Source organism: Portunus trituberculatus, chromosome 20, assembly GCF_017591435.1.
Source record: "Portunus trituberculatus isolate SZX2019 chromosome 20, ASM1759143v1, whole genome shotgun sequence".
Taxonomy (NCBI): Eukaryota; Metazoa; Arthropoda; class Malacostraca; order Decapoda; family Portunidae; genus Portunus; species Portunus trituberculatus.
The window spans coordinates 14,066,352-14,084,121 of NC_059274.1; the positions used below are offsets into that span (position 1 = coordinate 14,066,352).

Consider the following 17,770-nt stretch of genomic DNA (forward strand, 5'->3'; position numbering starts at 1 on the left):
TAAGAAGTTTTGAAGTATATTGCTTTCTCGTATATTCTTTTTTGTTCTTTTTTTTTTTTTTGTTATCTTTGAAGTTATTTATTTACATCTACCTGTCTGCCACCTGCTCTTCCCTCCCTCCTGTCACCTGTCTTTCCTTCCCCTTACCACCTGTCTCCCCTCTCCTGTGTTGTCTGTCTCCCCTCTTCTTTCGTTTCGTGTCTCCTCCCCCCCTTTCGGTCTCCCTGTCACCTGTCTTGTCTTTCCCCTCTTTTCCCCTCCCCTTCCCATCCATCTTTACTATTTCTTGTCTATTTCTCTTTGTCGGTCTTTCGTTTTTAATGTCCTTTGTATTAAATATTTTCTTGGGTTTTTCCTTCTCCTTTAAAGTAATTTGTCCTTTTTTATGGTACTTTTTATCTTTTTGGTTCTTCTTTCCTCTAATTTTCACCTTTTATTCCTTACATATCTCTAATTACTTTATTCCCCCCTTCTTACGTCTCTTTCTTACCTTTCCTCCTTTTCCACCCTTCCTTACCTTCACTTCCTCTGTTCCCCTTCTCGTGTTTCCTTCCGCATTCTTTACCTTAGTCATATTCCTTTTCTCTTTCCCCTCTTTAATGCTCCCTTCTTATCCTCCCCCTTCTTTATTCACCTGTCGTTTGGCCACCTGTCTTCACGCGGAGCTTCATCCAGGTGACAAAATTAGGGAGTGGCGGACCCGCGTAGGTGTGTCCCCGGAATTGAGTTGTATATCGTCCAGCTCTGTCATTTGCACCGGCAGCGTGACCTCAATCAATTAACTCACCTGTGGACGCGATGTTCCAGGTGGTGTGTGTGTGGTGTATGCTGTGGTGTGTGGTGTGTGGTGTGACTTTGCCAATACTCATGTTCCGTATCTGTTTCTGTCTGTCTGTCTCTGTTTGTCTGTCTATCTCTGTTTTCGTGTCTGTCTCTGTCTCTATGTCTGTCTCTGTCTCTATGTCTGTGTCTCTGTCTCTGTCTGTCTGTCTCTCTGTCTGTCTCTCTCTCTCTCTCTCTCTCTCTCTCTCTCTCTCTCTCTCTCTCTCTCTCTCTCTCTCTCTCTCTCTCTCTCTCTCTCTCTCTCTCTCTCTCTCTCTCTCTCTTACTGCTATTCGTAAATTACTTCTTGTCTTTCTTTCTGTTTTATTTTATTGCCTTCTGATGTAATCCAAGTAATTTAATCTTTTGCTACTACTACTACTACTACTACTACTACTACTACTACTACTACTACTACTACTACTACTACTACTACTACTACTACTACTACTACTACTACTGTTGTTAGTGTTATTAATTCTTGTCTTCCTCGTTTTGATTTTTATTCTCTTCATTTTCTCTGCATTTCTCTTCTCTCGTTCTCTGATCTCTCTCTCTCTCTCTCTCTCTCTCTCTCTCTCTCTCTCTCTCTCTCTCTCTCTCTCTCTCTCTCTCTCTCTCTCTCTCTCTCTCTCTCTCTCTCTCTCTCTCTCTCTCTCTCTCTCTCTCTCTCTCTCTCTCTCTCTCTCTCTCTCTCATTTCCTGTGTTTTCTCATCCACAAGTTTAGTATTTAATAAAGCTTATATTTATTATTCGCTAAGTATTTTCTCTCTTTATGATTTTATTATTTACTTTAGCTTTTTCATAAGTAAGATTTAACATCTATTTTTCTTCTTCATGCTCTTCCCCTTCCTCTTCCTCCTCTTCCTCGCTGCATTTTCTCAATCTTTTCACTTGCTAATTATCCTTTATTTTATTCTCCAGACAATCTTTTTTACGCTCCAGAAATTGTTAATTCTTCCCAGCCCTTGTTGTCCAATATTGGCAAAAGTTGTTTCTCTCCCCCTCCTTCCTTGCCTCCATTTCCTCCCTTCCTTCCTCACACCATCTCTCTCCCTCTCCCTCCCTCCCTCTCTTGCCCTTTTCCTTCCTTCTCCCATTTTTCACTCTCCCCTCACCACCTTTCTCATTTCCTCCCTTACCTCCTCCTTTCTCTCCTCCTCTTACTAACCAATTCTCCCTCCTCTTTCCTCCTTTCCGTCCACTCCTCCAGGGCCAATACTCCGGATCACCTTCCTCCCTCTTTCTCTCCATCCTTCCCTCCCTTCCTCCTTTCGTCCACACACTCTGTCCCTCTCAATCAGAGTTAAGTAGCCACCTATGTATGGCACGGCCTCCTTACCTCCTTCCTCCTCCTCCTCCTCCTCCTCCTCCTCCTCCTCCTCCTCCTCCTCCTCCTCCTCCTCCTCCTCCTCCTCCTATTTCACTACAGTATTAATAGCTTAGTATCGCCTGTAGTTAAATACAATAAATCTAATACTACATATGTTCTTATTAACTTCTATTGATTTAAAAGTCAGTTGTATTTTCAAGGGAATTGTGTCTTTTCTTCGTATATTTAGCACTTGTGGTCTGGTTTAATGTTTCTGGGTGTTTTCATTACGATTTCTGTTTTGATTGATGTTTTTATTGTGTCTGTGTGTGTGTGTGTGTGTGTGTGTGTGTGTGTGTGTGTGTGTGTGTGTGTGTGTGTGTGTGACTTTTTTCCGTAGCTACACGTGGACCTGCAACTTCCTCTCTTCCGCCTTCTGCTTCTTTAAGAGTAATTAGCGACTAAATCATCTTTACGACACAATATTTCACGCGGGGGAAGAGAAAATATTGTATAGAAGGGAGGGATTTATGCACGACAGGAGAAAACTGAGAGAAGTATAAGAAAAATAGATGTTTCTCATAAAGGATGTGTCTTAATTTCTTCACATTGTCGTAAAAAATATAAATATCTCCCTTTACATCTCACTCGCTGGTTATTTTACAGTTTTTGTTGTTGTTGTTGTTGTTGTCTATGGTTAGTATCCTTCACACACACGAAGAAATAAAGAAATAGTGTATATGATTCATTCGCTTTTATAGATGTATATCATAAACACGAACGCTCCTCACTTTACAACACTTTACAAAACTTTATCACGACACCACAACACTTCGTCACGCTACGCTCACTCGCCATAACCTGCACTTCCGCACTTCACTCACTTTGCACCTCCCACTTTTACTGCACTTACACCTCACTTAACACTTTCATCCCTCTTCCCAGCCTCACTTTAAACCTTTAGCACACTTTCCAGCCTCATTTTATACACCTCCATCTTGCCGCCCTCCCTTCCCGCCTTAAAATGGCTGTGATTATCGAAAGCGACCCGTTAACGCCATAATTATCCGTCATTACCACCTGATTATGCATGAGATGAGGTCATTCTATCCTCGACCAATCGCTAGTGGGGAAATTGGTGACGTCACGAGTAGGACCCAATCAGAAGCGTCAGGCGATGTCGAGGTGCGTGACGTCACGAGGATATAAAGTAAAAAGTGGGTGGATCCAATTTGTGGGGAAACAAATAAGGTTATGGTTGTTTTGTTTATTTTTTCGTGATAAAGATGATCGATATATTGATTGGGGTGTAAAAAATGATGGGCTACTCTTGTTTCTTTTTCATAGTCAGTCAGTCAGTCAGTTAGTTAGTTAGTTTGTCAATCGCTCACTCACTCACTCACTTATTCACTCTTTCACCCGTTCACTCACTCACTCACTCATTTATTCACCCTTTCACTCACTCACTCACTCACTCACTCATTTATTCACCCTTTCACTCACTCACTCACTCACTCACTCACTCATTCATTCACCCTTTTACTCAATCTATTACCCGTTCAGACTCACCCATTCAGTCACTCACTCACTGACGATGAATGAGTGAAAAGTCAGCGTATCTGGGAGACCACGAGAGGGACTTAGTGTGGGAGGAAGTGGGAGGAGAAAGTTTAGGATTCAAGTGTTAAAATTAAAAGTTCGGTTAAAAAGTCACATGTTTACCCGCTACCTTCGAAAAACCTCTTACAAATTTGCTCAGTGTGTTTGTTTTTCGATTTTTGTTCTTGTTTTCTTTGAGGGACTCGATTCTTCTTTTTTAACCGACATGTAATTGTTTTTCGCCTCATTGTGTATGCTTCATTAATCGCCACTCGCTGCTAATTGCTATGTTTTCCTCTTCATCGTTCCTCCTTTATATATTCAGTTACACTCCAGTTCCTCATTGACTTTTGTTCTCCTTTTTCTGAACTTTATATTATTGAATTTTTATTGGATTGTGCTAGAGAGAGAGAGAGAGAGAGAGAGAGAGTGAAAAACCAGACAATCGATGAAAACTGTGAATAACTAAGTACAGTAAATTGCATGTAATTACACAAACAAAAGCTGGACCCGTAAAAGAGACAGAATTTGAAAGCGAGGGAACAAAATATATAAACGAACAAAAACACAAAGCCATTAAGGCGAAAACTTGCTATCCTGAAGAAGGCGAAGATAATGAGATGTGTAAAGAAGGCAAAAACTCTGAAAATAACTAAGACGAAGGAGGAAGAGGAAGAGGAAGAGGAGGAGAGGGAGAACGAATGAGGAGGAAGAGGAAGACGGGCAAGAAGAGGCGACAGACAAGCGGCATTTTAACGAATCGTCACTGTAGCTTTCGTAATGTTATCTGTAACCGTAATTATCCGCACGAAGACTGCCAACGAGGACTCCCAACCGCACGGCGCATCGTATCCGAAATCCATCGCTCACTTTACAAACATTCCCAAATACTCGTGCGGTTCCTTTGGCGTGAATCTGGACACACACACCTCTTCTCATTCACCTTCTGCTCCTCCCGTTACTGAAGAGAAGGAGAACCAGGTGAGAGGAACGAAGGGGGAGTGAAAATAGAAGAGACGGAGTGCGTAAAACAAGGGAAAAATGGATGAACTAACGAGGGAGGAGGTTCGGGGGCTTTTAATGAGGTTCCCTTGAGCCTTGGGGGCCTAACCTTTTCCGCTAAAGGGCCTGTTTTTAGCAGCGCCTCGTCCCGGCCGCATGACAGTGTTAAATGGGGAAGCTTTTGTCCTACCAGTGACCAGCGGCGGCCGTGATGATGGCGATGACGAAGAGAAAGAGGATTAACAAGAGGACACGTAGGCGGGGGATTAAGAGGAAGGGATCGGGGAATGAGGGAGGAGGATAAATAAAAGGAAGGGGTAATAAAGGAGTCATGATATTGGGGAAGTGATGACAAAGTAGAGAATATCAATTAATATTTATAGTGAAGCCCTAAACAAGATTCTCCGGACAGATAAAGGGACGATCAGGGATTCATTGTGGGTGGCGTGTTCTTAATACTGAATGATCTGGTGATGACTCCCGTGATGAGCGTCTGGCCTTGGCTTGCTCTCACTCCCTCGCTACATTAGGAAAAGCTCCCTCGCCTTTCATGAACGAAATGAAAGGTTTGTGTGTGCGTATTTGCCGAGCTTTACCCTTGTTTTTTTTAATAAAATGAGAAATATAGGTAATTTTTCTTCTCTAACCCTTTCCGTAACATTTGGCACATCTCTCCTGTCACTTATCACTCCGAGACCGCCAAAACTTCATACAGGTTATAAATGGGAAAATATATATTATTTTGGTCAACCGCTTTCTTGTACGGGCTTATAAAGATTTCAAACATATTTTTGGCGATGTGAGTTGTTTCTTACCGCGTACTAATGAGTATATTTTCTTTCCTTATCGAAATGGAGGTTTGGGCGCACTTTTTTAATTGCACTGGAAGCTTTTCACTAGTGCTGTCTTAGCAAAAGAGAAAGGTTAACTTGTTTATTCTTTAAGACCGAAAAAGAAAGTCGATCTTAATTCCTTCACTCAAATAAGAAAATTTATGTGTACTCTCTTAACCAAATTGGAAGATTTGTGCAGACTTTCTTAACCGTATAGTAAGATTTCACTGTTCTCACAGCCGAGTAGGAAGAGTGGTCCTAAATTTTTAAACCGAATATGGAAATCAATCTTAACAGACGGACATAATAAAATGAGTGAAGCTACAAGAAGGCATCAGTCCTACAAGTGACAGTGCCTCTATGAAATATATACCTACCTATTTCTACCTATCATCCTCGTCCATATATCGATCTAATTATCTTTTAAAGCGCCCTATTGACTCAGTACTAATAGCCTGGTGACTGAGTGTCTGTCTTCTTTTCTCATCTGAAAGGCGCAAGTTTTCTCTCCTGACCGAAAAGGAGATATTGTGTTTCTTAACTGTACTGAACAATTTCACGAACACTTTTATTGGTGAATAGGAAGAATGACCGTTATTATTTCTGTAACCGAACTGAAAATAAATCTTTGTTCTCGTAATCTTGTAAAAAGCCTCACGTTTCCTTTATTTAATCGAAATGAAATATGTGCATTATTTTATTTCTAACCAAAACTGACTTTCTCATTTAAACAGATACATTTACTGAGATTTCGTGAACCGAAGTTTTGCACATTCATTAAATAAAACAAAAAGAAAATTGTATTAACTATTAAATTAAACGAAGAATAGATTTATCCTCATTTTCGAATTAAAAAAAAAACACTCCCAAATGAAATGAAGAAGAGAGACAGTACAAACACGCACATTTCCACCCACCTGACACAAACAGGTAGAATTTCAGGTACGTACCGATCATAATCACCAAACTTAGTCCATGCACCTCAAACAGAGTGAACGTTAACTGAATGAACCGATAAATAGACACCAATTAAGCATTTCAGTCCATTCTGGTCGATTTCAGTTCCTCTCAGTTCATTTCAGTTAATTTCGCTGCCAATTAAGCACTTGAATGAGTAGCGTCGGAGTTTGAGGCAGCGTAAGTGTACCGTTTTCTGTGTTGATGGAGTAGGAAAGGCGGCAGGGAGGCAGGGGCGGACGGGATGTGTGTGTCGCTGTGAATGGGTGCGGTGATGTGTGCTGTCACCGGTGGCTGTTTGGGGGGGAATATTGATCGTCTTGCACTCTAAGCTGGAACACAAGATGGATCCTCGTGACGGGTAGGTAATTGTGTTTTCTACCTTTATTTTATCACCTCGCTCTTTCTTTCCTCCGTCTCTAGTGTGTGTGTGTGTGTGTGTGTGTGTGTGTGTGTGTGTGTGTGTGTGTGTGTGTGTGTGTGTGTGTGTGTGTGTGTGTGTGTGTGTGTGTGTGTGTGTCTGGCATCGTGACGCAGCCCAAGCCACCGTGAAAGGAATGGTGTACGTACATATCAACGACTTAGTATGTCATTAACCCCTAGTAATTATGGTATTTACCTGAATATATGTGGTAATTTATAAAGGACTTAATTTCTTTTCGGATTGTTGCTACTGTCGTCCTTCGCTGGGATCGCTTCTGTTAATGTGGCCGGTGAGTGAATAATTACCGGGGGTCTTCATTGGTGCCTGAGGGAAGATCTAAGCTTCCTGCATTGCCTGTCTTGTGGTCTTGTCGCTGAAATTATCGCATTGTCTCCGCTTGTTGCTTGCGTCTCATTGTAGTGTTTCCTTGTATCACTTCACGCTACTCTTGTGTTTATGGTTCATTGTCTCATGTCTTTAGTCCGTGTTCTTGTTCTTGTGTATTACTGAGTGTTTGGTGGATTGAGTGTGTCTAATGATGTGTTTGTTTATAAGGACATTCCACCGGTGTATATTATTCCCGCCAACACAGTTTCATAGTAATCTTTGATAGTAATTCATCTAACCGAATCTAACCTACCTTATCTAACCTAACTGACCCCTCAATCTAACTAACTATAAATCAAACCATTGAAAAATTAGGGAAGTATTGAATGTGATGCTGAAAAAGTAAAATCTAATTGGAATTCGGGAACCTATTACAGATTCACTCGAGTCTTCCACCCATCGCCTATTTCCCGCAGTCTATTTCGTCGCCGCCGTCACCGCCTCCGTCAGACACCCAATGCCTTCCGGTGCACTCTCCCACGTCACAGAACTCCCACGTCAGCGCTCGCCACGCGTATTACAGCATTTTTTATATCCAGTGCAGGGCGTCGTAAATTTAATAACTTCAATCACATCAACATTATTCGTTACGAGCGTAATTACTTTTATAGCCTGATTTATACATCGACTGGGTTCATAATTTTGGCAGTTTGCTCACCACTGCAGGGCCCCTCGCCGCGCCGCCTCGGGGGCAGCACAGGGGGCGGCCACGGGCGGGACCTCCGACCACTCTTTGGAAACAATCACCGTAAAGAGGAAAACTTGAGACAAATAGCAGCTTGTGTTCGTTCATTTACACACACACACACACACACACACACACACACACACACACACACACAGAGAGAGAGAGAGAGAGAGAGAGAGAGAGAGAGAGAGAGAGAGAGAGAGAGATGGAGGTAATCACTCTCTCGACTTGAACAAATACTCTTTCTTCCACTCATAAGCCAGAAGAGTTATGTCTCGCACCCCTACTCTACCCTGCCGTGACCCCTGCCACCCCACCCCAATCCACCCCTTCCATTCTCAGCCTCCCCCTACCTGGCCCCGTCCCCTTCCCGCCTCAAGCACGGCCCGGCGGCGCTCAGGTGGTGCTGGTGAAGGATTCGCTTCATTACGCACCATCCTTTACGAATAAGCTCGTTACCGTCTTGCTAATTGCTTCATATATAAGAACGGTGCCGCCGCCCCGCCTAATTGGGTTTCTGAAGGGGGGCAAGGGGCAAGGAGGGGCACTGAAGGCCTCCTCTTGTGTTCTTGTAGATGGTTGTGCTTCCTCCTCCTCCTCCTCCTCCTCCTCCTCCTCCTCCTCCTCCTCCTCCTCCTCCTCCTCCTCCTCCTCCTCCCCTATTTTTTTTTATCTGATCAAGGTGTTTCTCTTTTTGAGCGATTAATATTTTTCTTTTCCATTTCTTTTCTTTTTTTTTTAGAGATTTCGTGTTTAGAGTTTTCGGTGAGTGTTTTTTTTAATGCTCGGGGTTTTGAGTATTTTTTTTTTTTTTTTCCGGTTGTATTTTTTTTTTTATTGGTGTGTGTGTGTGTGTGTGTGTGTGTGTGTGTGTGTGTGTGTGTGTGTGTGTGTGTGTGTGTGTGTGTGTGTTTATGGGTAATTTTCAAAGCTTGATTTCTTATTTCTTGTTTATATAGAAACTCAAAATCTCTCTCTCTCTCTCTCTCTCTCTCTCTCTCTCTCTCTCTCTCTCTCTCTCTCTCTCTCTCTCTCTCTCTCTCTCTCTCTCTCTCTCTCCACAACACCAGTAACAACAAAAACAATCATAATAACAACTTCAATAATAACAAATGATTGGAAGTCTAGCTCATTTTCTATTGTTTTTTTTTATTTTCTACTTTCAATTATTCTTTTTCGTGGTTTAATGCGGCGGGGAAACTTAATGTACGTTCAGAAAGCTTATGAATTTCACGCGTGCCCCAAATCAGTGTTAGAATTCTCCGTATTATTGCTTCCTCCTTCCCTTTCTTATATTCCTCCTCTTCCTCCTCCTCCTCCTCCTCCTCCTCCTCCTCCTCCTCCTCCTCCTTTCGTATTCGTATTCTTCTCCTTCTTCCCTTTTTTATTCTCTTCCTCCTTCTCTTTCTTATCCTCCTTTTCCTCCTCTTCTTTCTTATTCCCTTCCTCCTCTTCTTTCTTATTCCCTTCCTTCTCTTCCTCTTTCTTATCCTCCTCCTTCTTTTTTCTTATTTCCCTCGTCCTCTTCCCCTTTCTTATTCTCCTTTCTTCCTCTTTCTTATTCTCCTCCTTTTTCTTATTCCCTCCTCCTCTTCCTCTTTCTTAATCTTTTCCTCCTCCTCTCAATCTCCTCCTCTTCCTCTTTCTTATTCTCCTCCTCCTCCTCTTCCTTTTTATTTTCCTCTTCCTTTTTCTTATTCTTTTCTTCTTCTTCTTTTCATTCTCCATTCTTTTTGTGTTTTTGTTTATGCGTTTGTCTTCTTTTGCTCTTATTTTGATCATCTTATTTTCCTTTATCCGGTTTTGTTGTTTTCGCTTATTTTATTGTTTTTTTTCTGGTTTACCTATTATTTTTTTGTGTTTATTATTCTTTTTTTTTTATTTATTCATGTTTGTCGTTTTTTGTTGAAAGAATAAACGTTTTTACTCTTTTTTTTTTGTAATTCATAACGTTTTCTTTCCTTTTTTTCTATTTTTTTTATGCCGTCTTTTCTTTTCTCTATTCTTTCGTATTTATGATTCTAACTTTCTCTTCTCTTCAGGTTTAAAAAGTCCTTTCCTTCTTTCTCTATACATACTTTTTCCCTCATTAATTTTCTAAAGTATCGGCAGAGGATTGTTTTCTTTAAAGTTTACATTAATCTCTCTCTCATTACTAAGATTATTTTGTTTTTGACAGATAAATATTGAGAAAAATTTAACTCTATGCATGTAATTTGTATAAACCTCTTAAATATTTTTCCTACTGTATTTTTCTATCCATTTTTTTTTCTTCTTCAGGTTTCTCTTCGTTGGAGTAAGCCAGTACATTTTTCAGGGTATTTTTTTCAGAATGGTGTATGAGTTTATTAATTGTGTTGCGTTCCCAGTTGTCATTTTCACATCATGTTGTTCGCATTATATATATTGCTTTTCTTCTTGCTCATCATCATCATCATCATCATCATCATCATCATCATCATCATCATCATCATCATGCCCTTCTTGTTATTGTTTATTATTGTTCTTATTCTTATTCTTGATTTTGTTCATTTTGGTCATCTTCTTCTTCTTCTTCTTCTTCTTATTATTATTATTATTATTATTATTATTATTATTATTGTTTTACTATCTTTTTTACCATCATCATTACCAACAATATCATCACCGCTATCATAATTCTCAACAGCAAATTTATGCAAACTTGAGTCAAAATTCAACACAGCAATCAAAGTTGAAAGTAATGACGACACACTTCAAATGCCTCAAGTCTCTTTTATTCGCCATCTATTCAAAGTGGACTCATCTTTTTCACTCCCACTTCAACCTGGCAAAAAATCTGAGCCTCATAATTTTCACATTTTTCTGTGGCGAATATTTGTTTTTCCTTTGAGAAGAATGCGAAGAGGTGGGTTTGTTTACAGGACAGCGGAGGAAGGAATGACGCTCAAGGAGGATTTGTTAATAAAGCATCACCATAAGGTATTTCCTCACCATTGTTCTTCTTTTTTTTTACCTACTTCGTCCTTATTCTTTGCTTTAATTCCGGTTTATTTTTTTTTCCTGATTTTCCAGATTAAAAGTTGTTGCAGGGTATTTTTCCTCCATCGCTTTCTAGATCCAGTTTTCTCTCTTTTTTTTCTTTGTTCTAACTTCAATTACAAGATTTATTGCCTTCACTTCCAAGTTTTAGAAGCTTTCCTGGTAAAAATTTCCTACTACAGAGCGCATGACGAGATTTCCCTTTCCTTCCCTTCTAAGCATCTTCACATCTTAATAAAACTGCAAAGCTATGTGTTTTCCCTATGGTATTTTAGATGTTTTTGCCTTATTTTTCAGATTTTTCTTCTCTTATATTAATCAATTTTACTCATCTCTTCCTTTTCGCTTATTTTTTCATGATTTTATCCTTTTCTACTTTTTGTCTACGAGTCGCATTTTTGTTTCGGTGTAGAAGTAACCAGCATTACGCTCCTGCAACTTGACTCTTCCACTGCACTATGCAATAATTCATACCATTAAAAACAACGAACGAAAGAAAGCGATAAAAAGGAGTAGATTTTGCGACCTCCAGCCAGTAGGATATTTGGAACGAGTCGCTCTAAGTCCAAGCAAAAAAAAAAAAAAAAAAAAATAGGTCCCAGTGAGGATAATGACGAAGGAAAGATAGGGCGAATGGTAGTAAGAGGGCTAAGCAGAGAGTCTTCCCCTGTATATAAGAATGAGTTTTGTTTTGTTTTTGCTTAACGATGCATTTTAGCGAGACCGTAACGCGAATCCAATTATTTTACGTAACCAAATTGTCTCGCCTCATGTTGGTATATATTTTTTTCTATTTATTTATTTATTTTTTTTCGTTTGTATCATGTGTCCCTGCTTCTTTCCTCTTTCATCCTTCCTTCTATTCCTCCTTCTTTTTTTTTCCCATCCTTTATCAATCTTCCTTTCAGTCTCTTCTTTTCGCTTTCATTTTTATCTGTATTTTTTTAGCCTTTTTTTTCACTTCTTTGTTATAAATAGCTCTAAAAGTTCTTCATTTCGCTATTTCACATCCTCCTCCTCCTCCTCCTCCTCCTCCTCCTCCTCCTCCTCTTCTGCCACCGTAAGTGAAATGGCTCTATTAAATTCCGCCGCAAAAAGCTGTAATACTGCAGTACGTGAAAGGCGACAACATAACCCTGAAATAACGCGGCTCCGGAGCACAAACAGGGGACCGTGAGAGGAAAACATACTTCTGATTACCTCTCTCTCTCTCTCTCTCTCTCTCTCTCTCTCTCTCTCTCTCTCTCTCTCTCTCTCTCTCTCTCTCTCTCTCTCTGATTTAGTAATATGTGAATTGTAAATGGGAAAGGCTGAAAGAGAGAGAGAGAGAGAGAGAGAGAGAGAGAGAGAGAGAGAGACAGACAGACAGACAGACAGACAGACAGACAGACAGACAGACAGACAGACAGTCAGACATACAGGCAGGCAAACAGACGTGCAGACAGAAAGACGAAAGGAAGAAGAAAGGCAAACACACACACACACACACACACACCACAGCACAGCGCGTTAGACTACGCGTACGGAACAAACACAATAACAATGCGAGAAGGGTCAAGGGTGTGGGTGGGGCCTGGGGAAGGAGGGGGCGCGTCTCCCTCCGTGGCCTGATGGGGTCCTCTGTCGCCCATTATTTGCGGAAAAAAATGTTGCGTCAAATTTCGCGGTTGCGGCTGACCTCTAACCCGCGCCTCATTTACAAACGAAGCCCCGCACACTGTTTTCTGTTTCTTTTTGTACGCGGCCGTCCTCACCGCTAGCCATGCACACAGACGCACAGACGCACAAGCATATCTATAAGAGAAATGTACCCGCGCTCAGGTGTTAATCGAGTTATTGAAATGTGTGTGTGTGTGTGTGTGTGTGTGTGTGTGTGTGTGTGTGTGTGTGTGTGTGTGTGTGTGTGTCCCGCTGTCCCGGGGAGGAAGAGGACCAGACAACCACCCACCTGCGGAAGGTCTGTCGGAGTAGCGGGTGCAGTACACCCAGGCGGGCCACAGGGTTCCACCCACGGTGCTTTCGCGCTCCTTTACCACCATGCCTGTCGGGGCGGGCGCGGCGCCCCAGGGTTCCTGACGGGGTCCTTGGGATCCCTGGCCGTCACCCGCGACAAGTCCACTGGTTGCTCGCTCGTCTCCAGGTTGTCGCCGAGCCGCCGCCCGAAGTCCGGCTTGAGGATGTTATCGATGGAGAACTTGAGGGCGCGGTGCAGCGGGGCATTGTTGGCCTGGTGGGCGGCGGGCGGGGTGCGGGGCGGACCGGGGCTCATGGCGGGGTCCGGCGGCTCCACCTTGGGCCCCGCCGCCCCCTTGTCCCCCGCGCCGCCGTCGCCGCTGTCGTCCACGTCGATCATGGAGTCGTCGGTGTCGTGGCGCGGAGTCACCATCGGGGAGTTGCTCCCGACGGAGATGTCGTCGTCGGTGGGCTGCGAGGGCTCCATGCTGGCCATCGGCTCGCACATGACGCCGTTGCGGTTCACCCGCTAATTACACTCACTGCGGTAATTACCGTCTCGTCAGCAGCACCTGGAGGCCACCGGGAGCAGCTCAGCCCCGGGGCCGGGCAGCAGCCATGGGCGGCCGCCACCTGCTGGGGACCTGCCGCCGTCGGCACACGATGCTGGTCCGGCGGGAACGCAACACTTTCCAGGTGTGTCGGAGCCGAGTCGCACCTAGCAATTAGTAGCACCTGCGGGCGGAATACATGATGGTGGCGGCGTGAGTGAGGGCCAGCGGTGCCACTAGCGGAGGGCAGCACGCGGCGCCATCGTCCCCGGGGAGTTGTTATCACCGCCACTAACACATCCTCAACGCCGGCGATCACACTACAAATTACCCGGCCCACCCACCAATCACTGATGACGTCACTGCGCAGCGCAGCCCCGCCTCCAGGCACCCACCACGTGACACCCGCCAATCGTTAATCGACCTTTTATAATGGGCGGGACCGGGGCGGAGGGTCGACCAACCAGGGGCGGCGACCTTCCAGGCCCCGCCCACCGCCAGATAGTGTTTCTCGGTGGCCGCCGCGAGATTACAGTGGGGCAGATGATGGCGGCTGAGCTACGCACACACCACTGTCACCTTCATAATGGCCATAATTGGTCTCTATTTTCACCGCCATACTCATAAATCGAGGGTGTCGCTGCTAACAAGAGCACTGAGGACCTCAGCGGCCCGCCCCTCCCTCCCGCAGTCCCCGCCACCAGATGTGTCGCTGCAGGGGCGGGAGGGAGAGGCGAGACGCGAGGAAGGTGAGGAAAACTCCTACTTGACTACAGACACGGCGCTGTTGATCTTGCTCCGAGGACTCTATCGAAGGACTATCCCAGCCTCCCTCCTGCTCCTCCCGCATGGCTCCTCCTTCCCTCCGCCGCGCCTGTCTTTCATCACCCTCGCCAAGCACCCTCTCTTCTCTTTTACTGTCTGTCTGTATGTATGTATGTCTCTTTGTTTGTCTGTCTATGTGCGTCTCTCTCTCTCTCTCTCTCTCTCTCTCTCTCTCTCTCTCTCTCTCTCTCTCTCTCTCTCTCTCTCTCTCTCTCTCTCTCTCTCTCTCTCTCTCTCTCTCTCTCTCTCTCTCTCTCTCTCACCCTTTATTATGAAACTTTCTTTTCCTTTCTTCCAGAACTCAGGCTATTCGTCTCCGCTCCTGTCCTTCCTCCTCCTCCTCCACCACCACCACCACCACCACCACCACCACCACCACCACCACCACCACCACCACCCCTGTACAAAATAGCAGCCGTCACCCGCAGGACACGTTAACGGGTCCGTGTCTGGGCTAACCGAGCTGTCACCACCTCAACCAGAAACTGTCTAAGCGGGAGTCGTAAATCAGCGGAATAGCATCGCCAGGTACTTAAGTTAGCGCCATTGAATCTATCACCGCCTTCTTCACGTTCAGCGGCCACGGATGAAGAAAAATGTAAGAGTAGGACTTGTGTGTTGATTGGCAGGCGTGTTTCTCTATTGCCTACAGTCGCGGTGAAGATTGGAGTACTCTTCTGTATTAATTTATATTTTGTTTTTTGCATTTTCTTCAGTATAAAAGCATGTAGTCTCATAGTCTCTTTATAACACTTTTTTTTTTTGTCTGAAATCCTATATTGCACTAGAGTCTCCTCATATAACTTGGTGACTGGTAAAAGTCGTTTTCTTCTATTTCAACCTCTCTAATATGCTACGTTTTTCTTATAATCTTGATTATCTATTGACTTTTTTTCCTTTCAGTAATGAGTTGTAATCCTTATATTCTCTTTGAAAATTCAACAACTTATAGAATCCTGTAATATCAGAAGACTTGACGAAATACAGAATCACTAAGATACATTGAAATAGTTATGGGGATCTTCCTAAACTCTTAACTGTGACCGTATAATCTTTAATTCTACGGGAAATGAAAACTGCCATGCTGTATTAAATCTACGGGTACCGCGCTCCTGTTTTCGTTAGCTAGGGTTCGTATTTACCTTTGTTCCAGCGATGAACACCCTCGCTTCACCGCCACGTCCCGCTGATCACGCGTTTGGATTAAGCGAAGATACGTAGATGATTTAGAAAGTAAGAGTAAACATATTTGACGACGATGTTAACTGCTGCTCTTTTTTCTCGCGTGGTAGAGGTGTGTCCCCTTTTTTCCAGCAAATTGTAAGCTGTGAAGATATCCATTATAGTGCTTCGTCTAAATTTATTCAAGCGATTACACGTTGCAGTTTAATTCTTCCTTGTCTGCGGATTATAAGGCACGGAGGCATTAAATCATTTGAGGAAAAACGATTATCTGTCAAACGCCGTATTTTATTTTCATTGATAATTCACTTAAGCAAGAGTAGCCATTCATTCCGCATCTTATATCAGTGTTTTGAGCACATTATTTACCAGGCTTGTCGAACGCACGTTTAAAAATTCATCATATTATGACCGGAAAAAAAAAAACAAGTCTTGGAACCTGTTCACTGCAATTTACACGGAGATAAACAGAGATTATCACACACACACACACACACACACACACACACACACACACACACACACACACACACACACACACACACACACCAAAAAAAAAAAAAGATAAATAAAAGTTGATGTCATTCGATAAGGGAAACCAGTAGAAGGTTGACGTTTAGCCCAATTATAATCCTGTCAAGCACTTGATTCTCACCTCCAGAAAAAGTTGCTGAGAGATACAATAAAGGTTCATTCCTTTTAAAAGTAATGGAAACAAGACGAAGGTGGGTTATTTACAGCTCCCTGAACGAATTAAGTTTGTGGAATGATGAAAGTTAGATCATAAGGAGAAAAAAAATATATAGATATGTTGTATAGATAGGAAAAACAAACATGGGAGCATGGAGATATAAAGCCAAACATGAATGCAAGGATAAATAGATAGATAGTGAGAGGAGCTTGAGAATATCAGAAAAAATAATGAAAGGTACAAGAAATCATCAAACATACATGTGAAGCTCCGTTTATAAAATACTTACCCATTCGAATATCTGCACTGTCCTTAAATTCACCCTTATTCGTCACGAGCAACCTGAACGAGTCTATTCCATATACTACTCTATCTGAAAACCAATTACCTATTACCGTGTACAAACAGTTCATATAGTGTTTGGGAAAGTAAAAGGTATGGGTGGCTTAAAACTGCAATCCAACAAACAGAGGAAGATTAACAATGGATTTCAAAACATCAGGAAAGTCAGGATGAAAAAAACTGAATGATTAAGATGCAATTTTTTTTGTATCCATAACATTTTGTATTAAGTTTTGTTTTTGTCGATATCCTTAACTCCTTCAATACTGTGACGCTTAATTTACCGTGAGTTTTGGGTGTGATTAGACAATTTTATTAACATTAGGAAGGGTCTATGAAGGTTAGAAGATTAATAACAGAGTCTTCACTATTTTAATCCCTTCGTAAGTTTCTGAAGCTGTATTGAATCACCAAATAGTAAACAGAATAGATATGAAAACGTGTTGATTATATTGTGCTCTCTCTCTCTCTCTCTCTCTCTCTCTCTCTCTCTCTCTCTCTCTCTCTCTCTCTCTCTCTCTCTCTCTCTCTCTCTCTCTCTCTCTCTCTCTCTCTCTCTCTCTCTCTCTCTCTCTCTCTCTCTCTCTCTCTCTCTCTCGTTTATCATTTATGCTCCCCCGCTTCCACTCCATCCTCCTCTCCCTCCATCTCTCCTTTCCTCTCCTTTCTTCCCTCCATCAGTGTTCAAGTGTCCTCATACGAGAAGAGAAGGAGGAGAGAAGAAAATAAGCAACGGAGGGAAGGATAGATAAAGAGAAGGAGGAGGAAGAGGAAGAGAAGGAGAAGGAGAAAGAGGAAGAATAACTGAGGCAAGGGAAAATAAATTAAATTGGGAACAGCGCAATATCATAAATAAGCGAATAGAAATCACACACATGCACACACACACACACACACACACACACACACACACACACACACACACACACACACACACACACACACACACACACACACACACACACACACACACACACACACACACTAATTCATCTCTGGCCACACAATCTTTCACGTCTTTCTATCATAATTTTTTTTGGGGTCAAATTTGGCATTACACTTGAAATCTTTGAACCAAAAAATCTTCCCTTTGAGTGAAGTTTCCTGTTCTTTCCTACTTTCCTTCATCTTCTCTTATCTTCTATAACGGAACATTCATAATTCATGCTAAGACTGCTTC

At 42.7% G+C, this 17,770-nt stretch overlaps 1 protein-coding gene across 1 annotated transcript in view; it reads right to left on the minus strand.

The window, feature by feature from the left end:
• Positions 1-13,872, minus strand: part of LOC123506458 (homeobox protein engrailed-1-B-like) — a 92,245-nt gene extending 78,373 nt beyond the window's left edge. Inside the window, 2 exon segments of the mRNA XM_045258565.1 lie at positions 12,995-13,102; positions 13,105-13,872. Coding sequence (XP_045114500.1) covers positions 12,995-13,102; positions 13,105-13,507 — 511 coding nt within the window. The 5' untranslated portion in view covers positions 13,508-13,872.
• Positions 13,873-17,770: the final 3,898 nt, after the last annotated feature.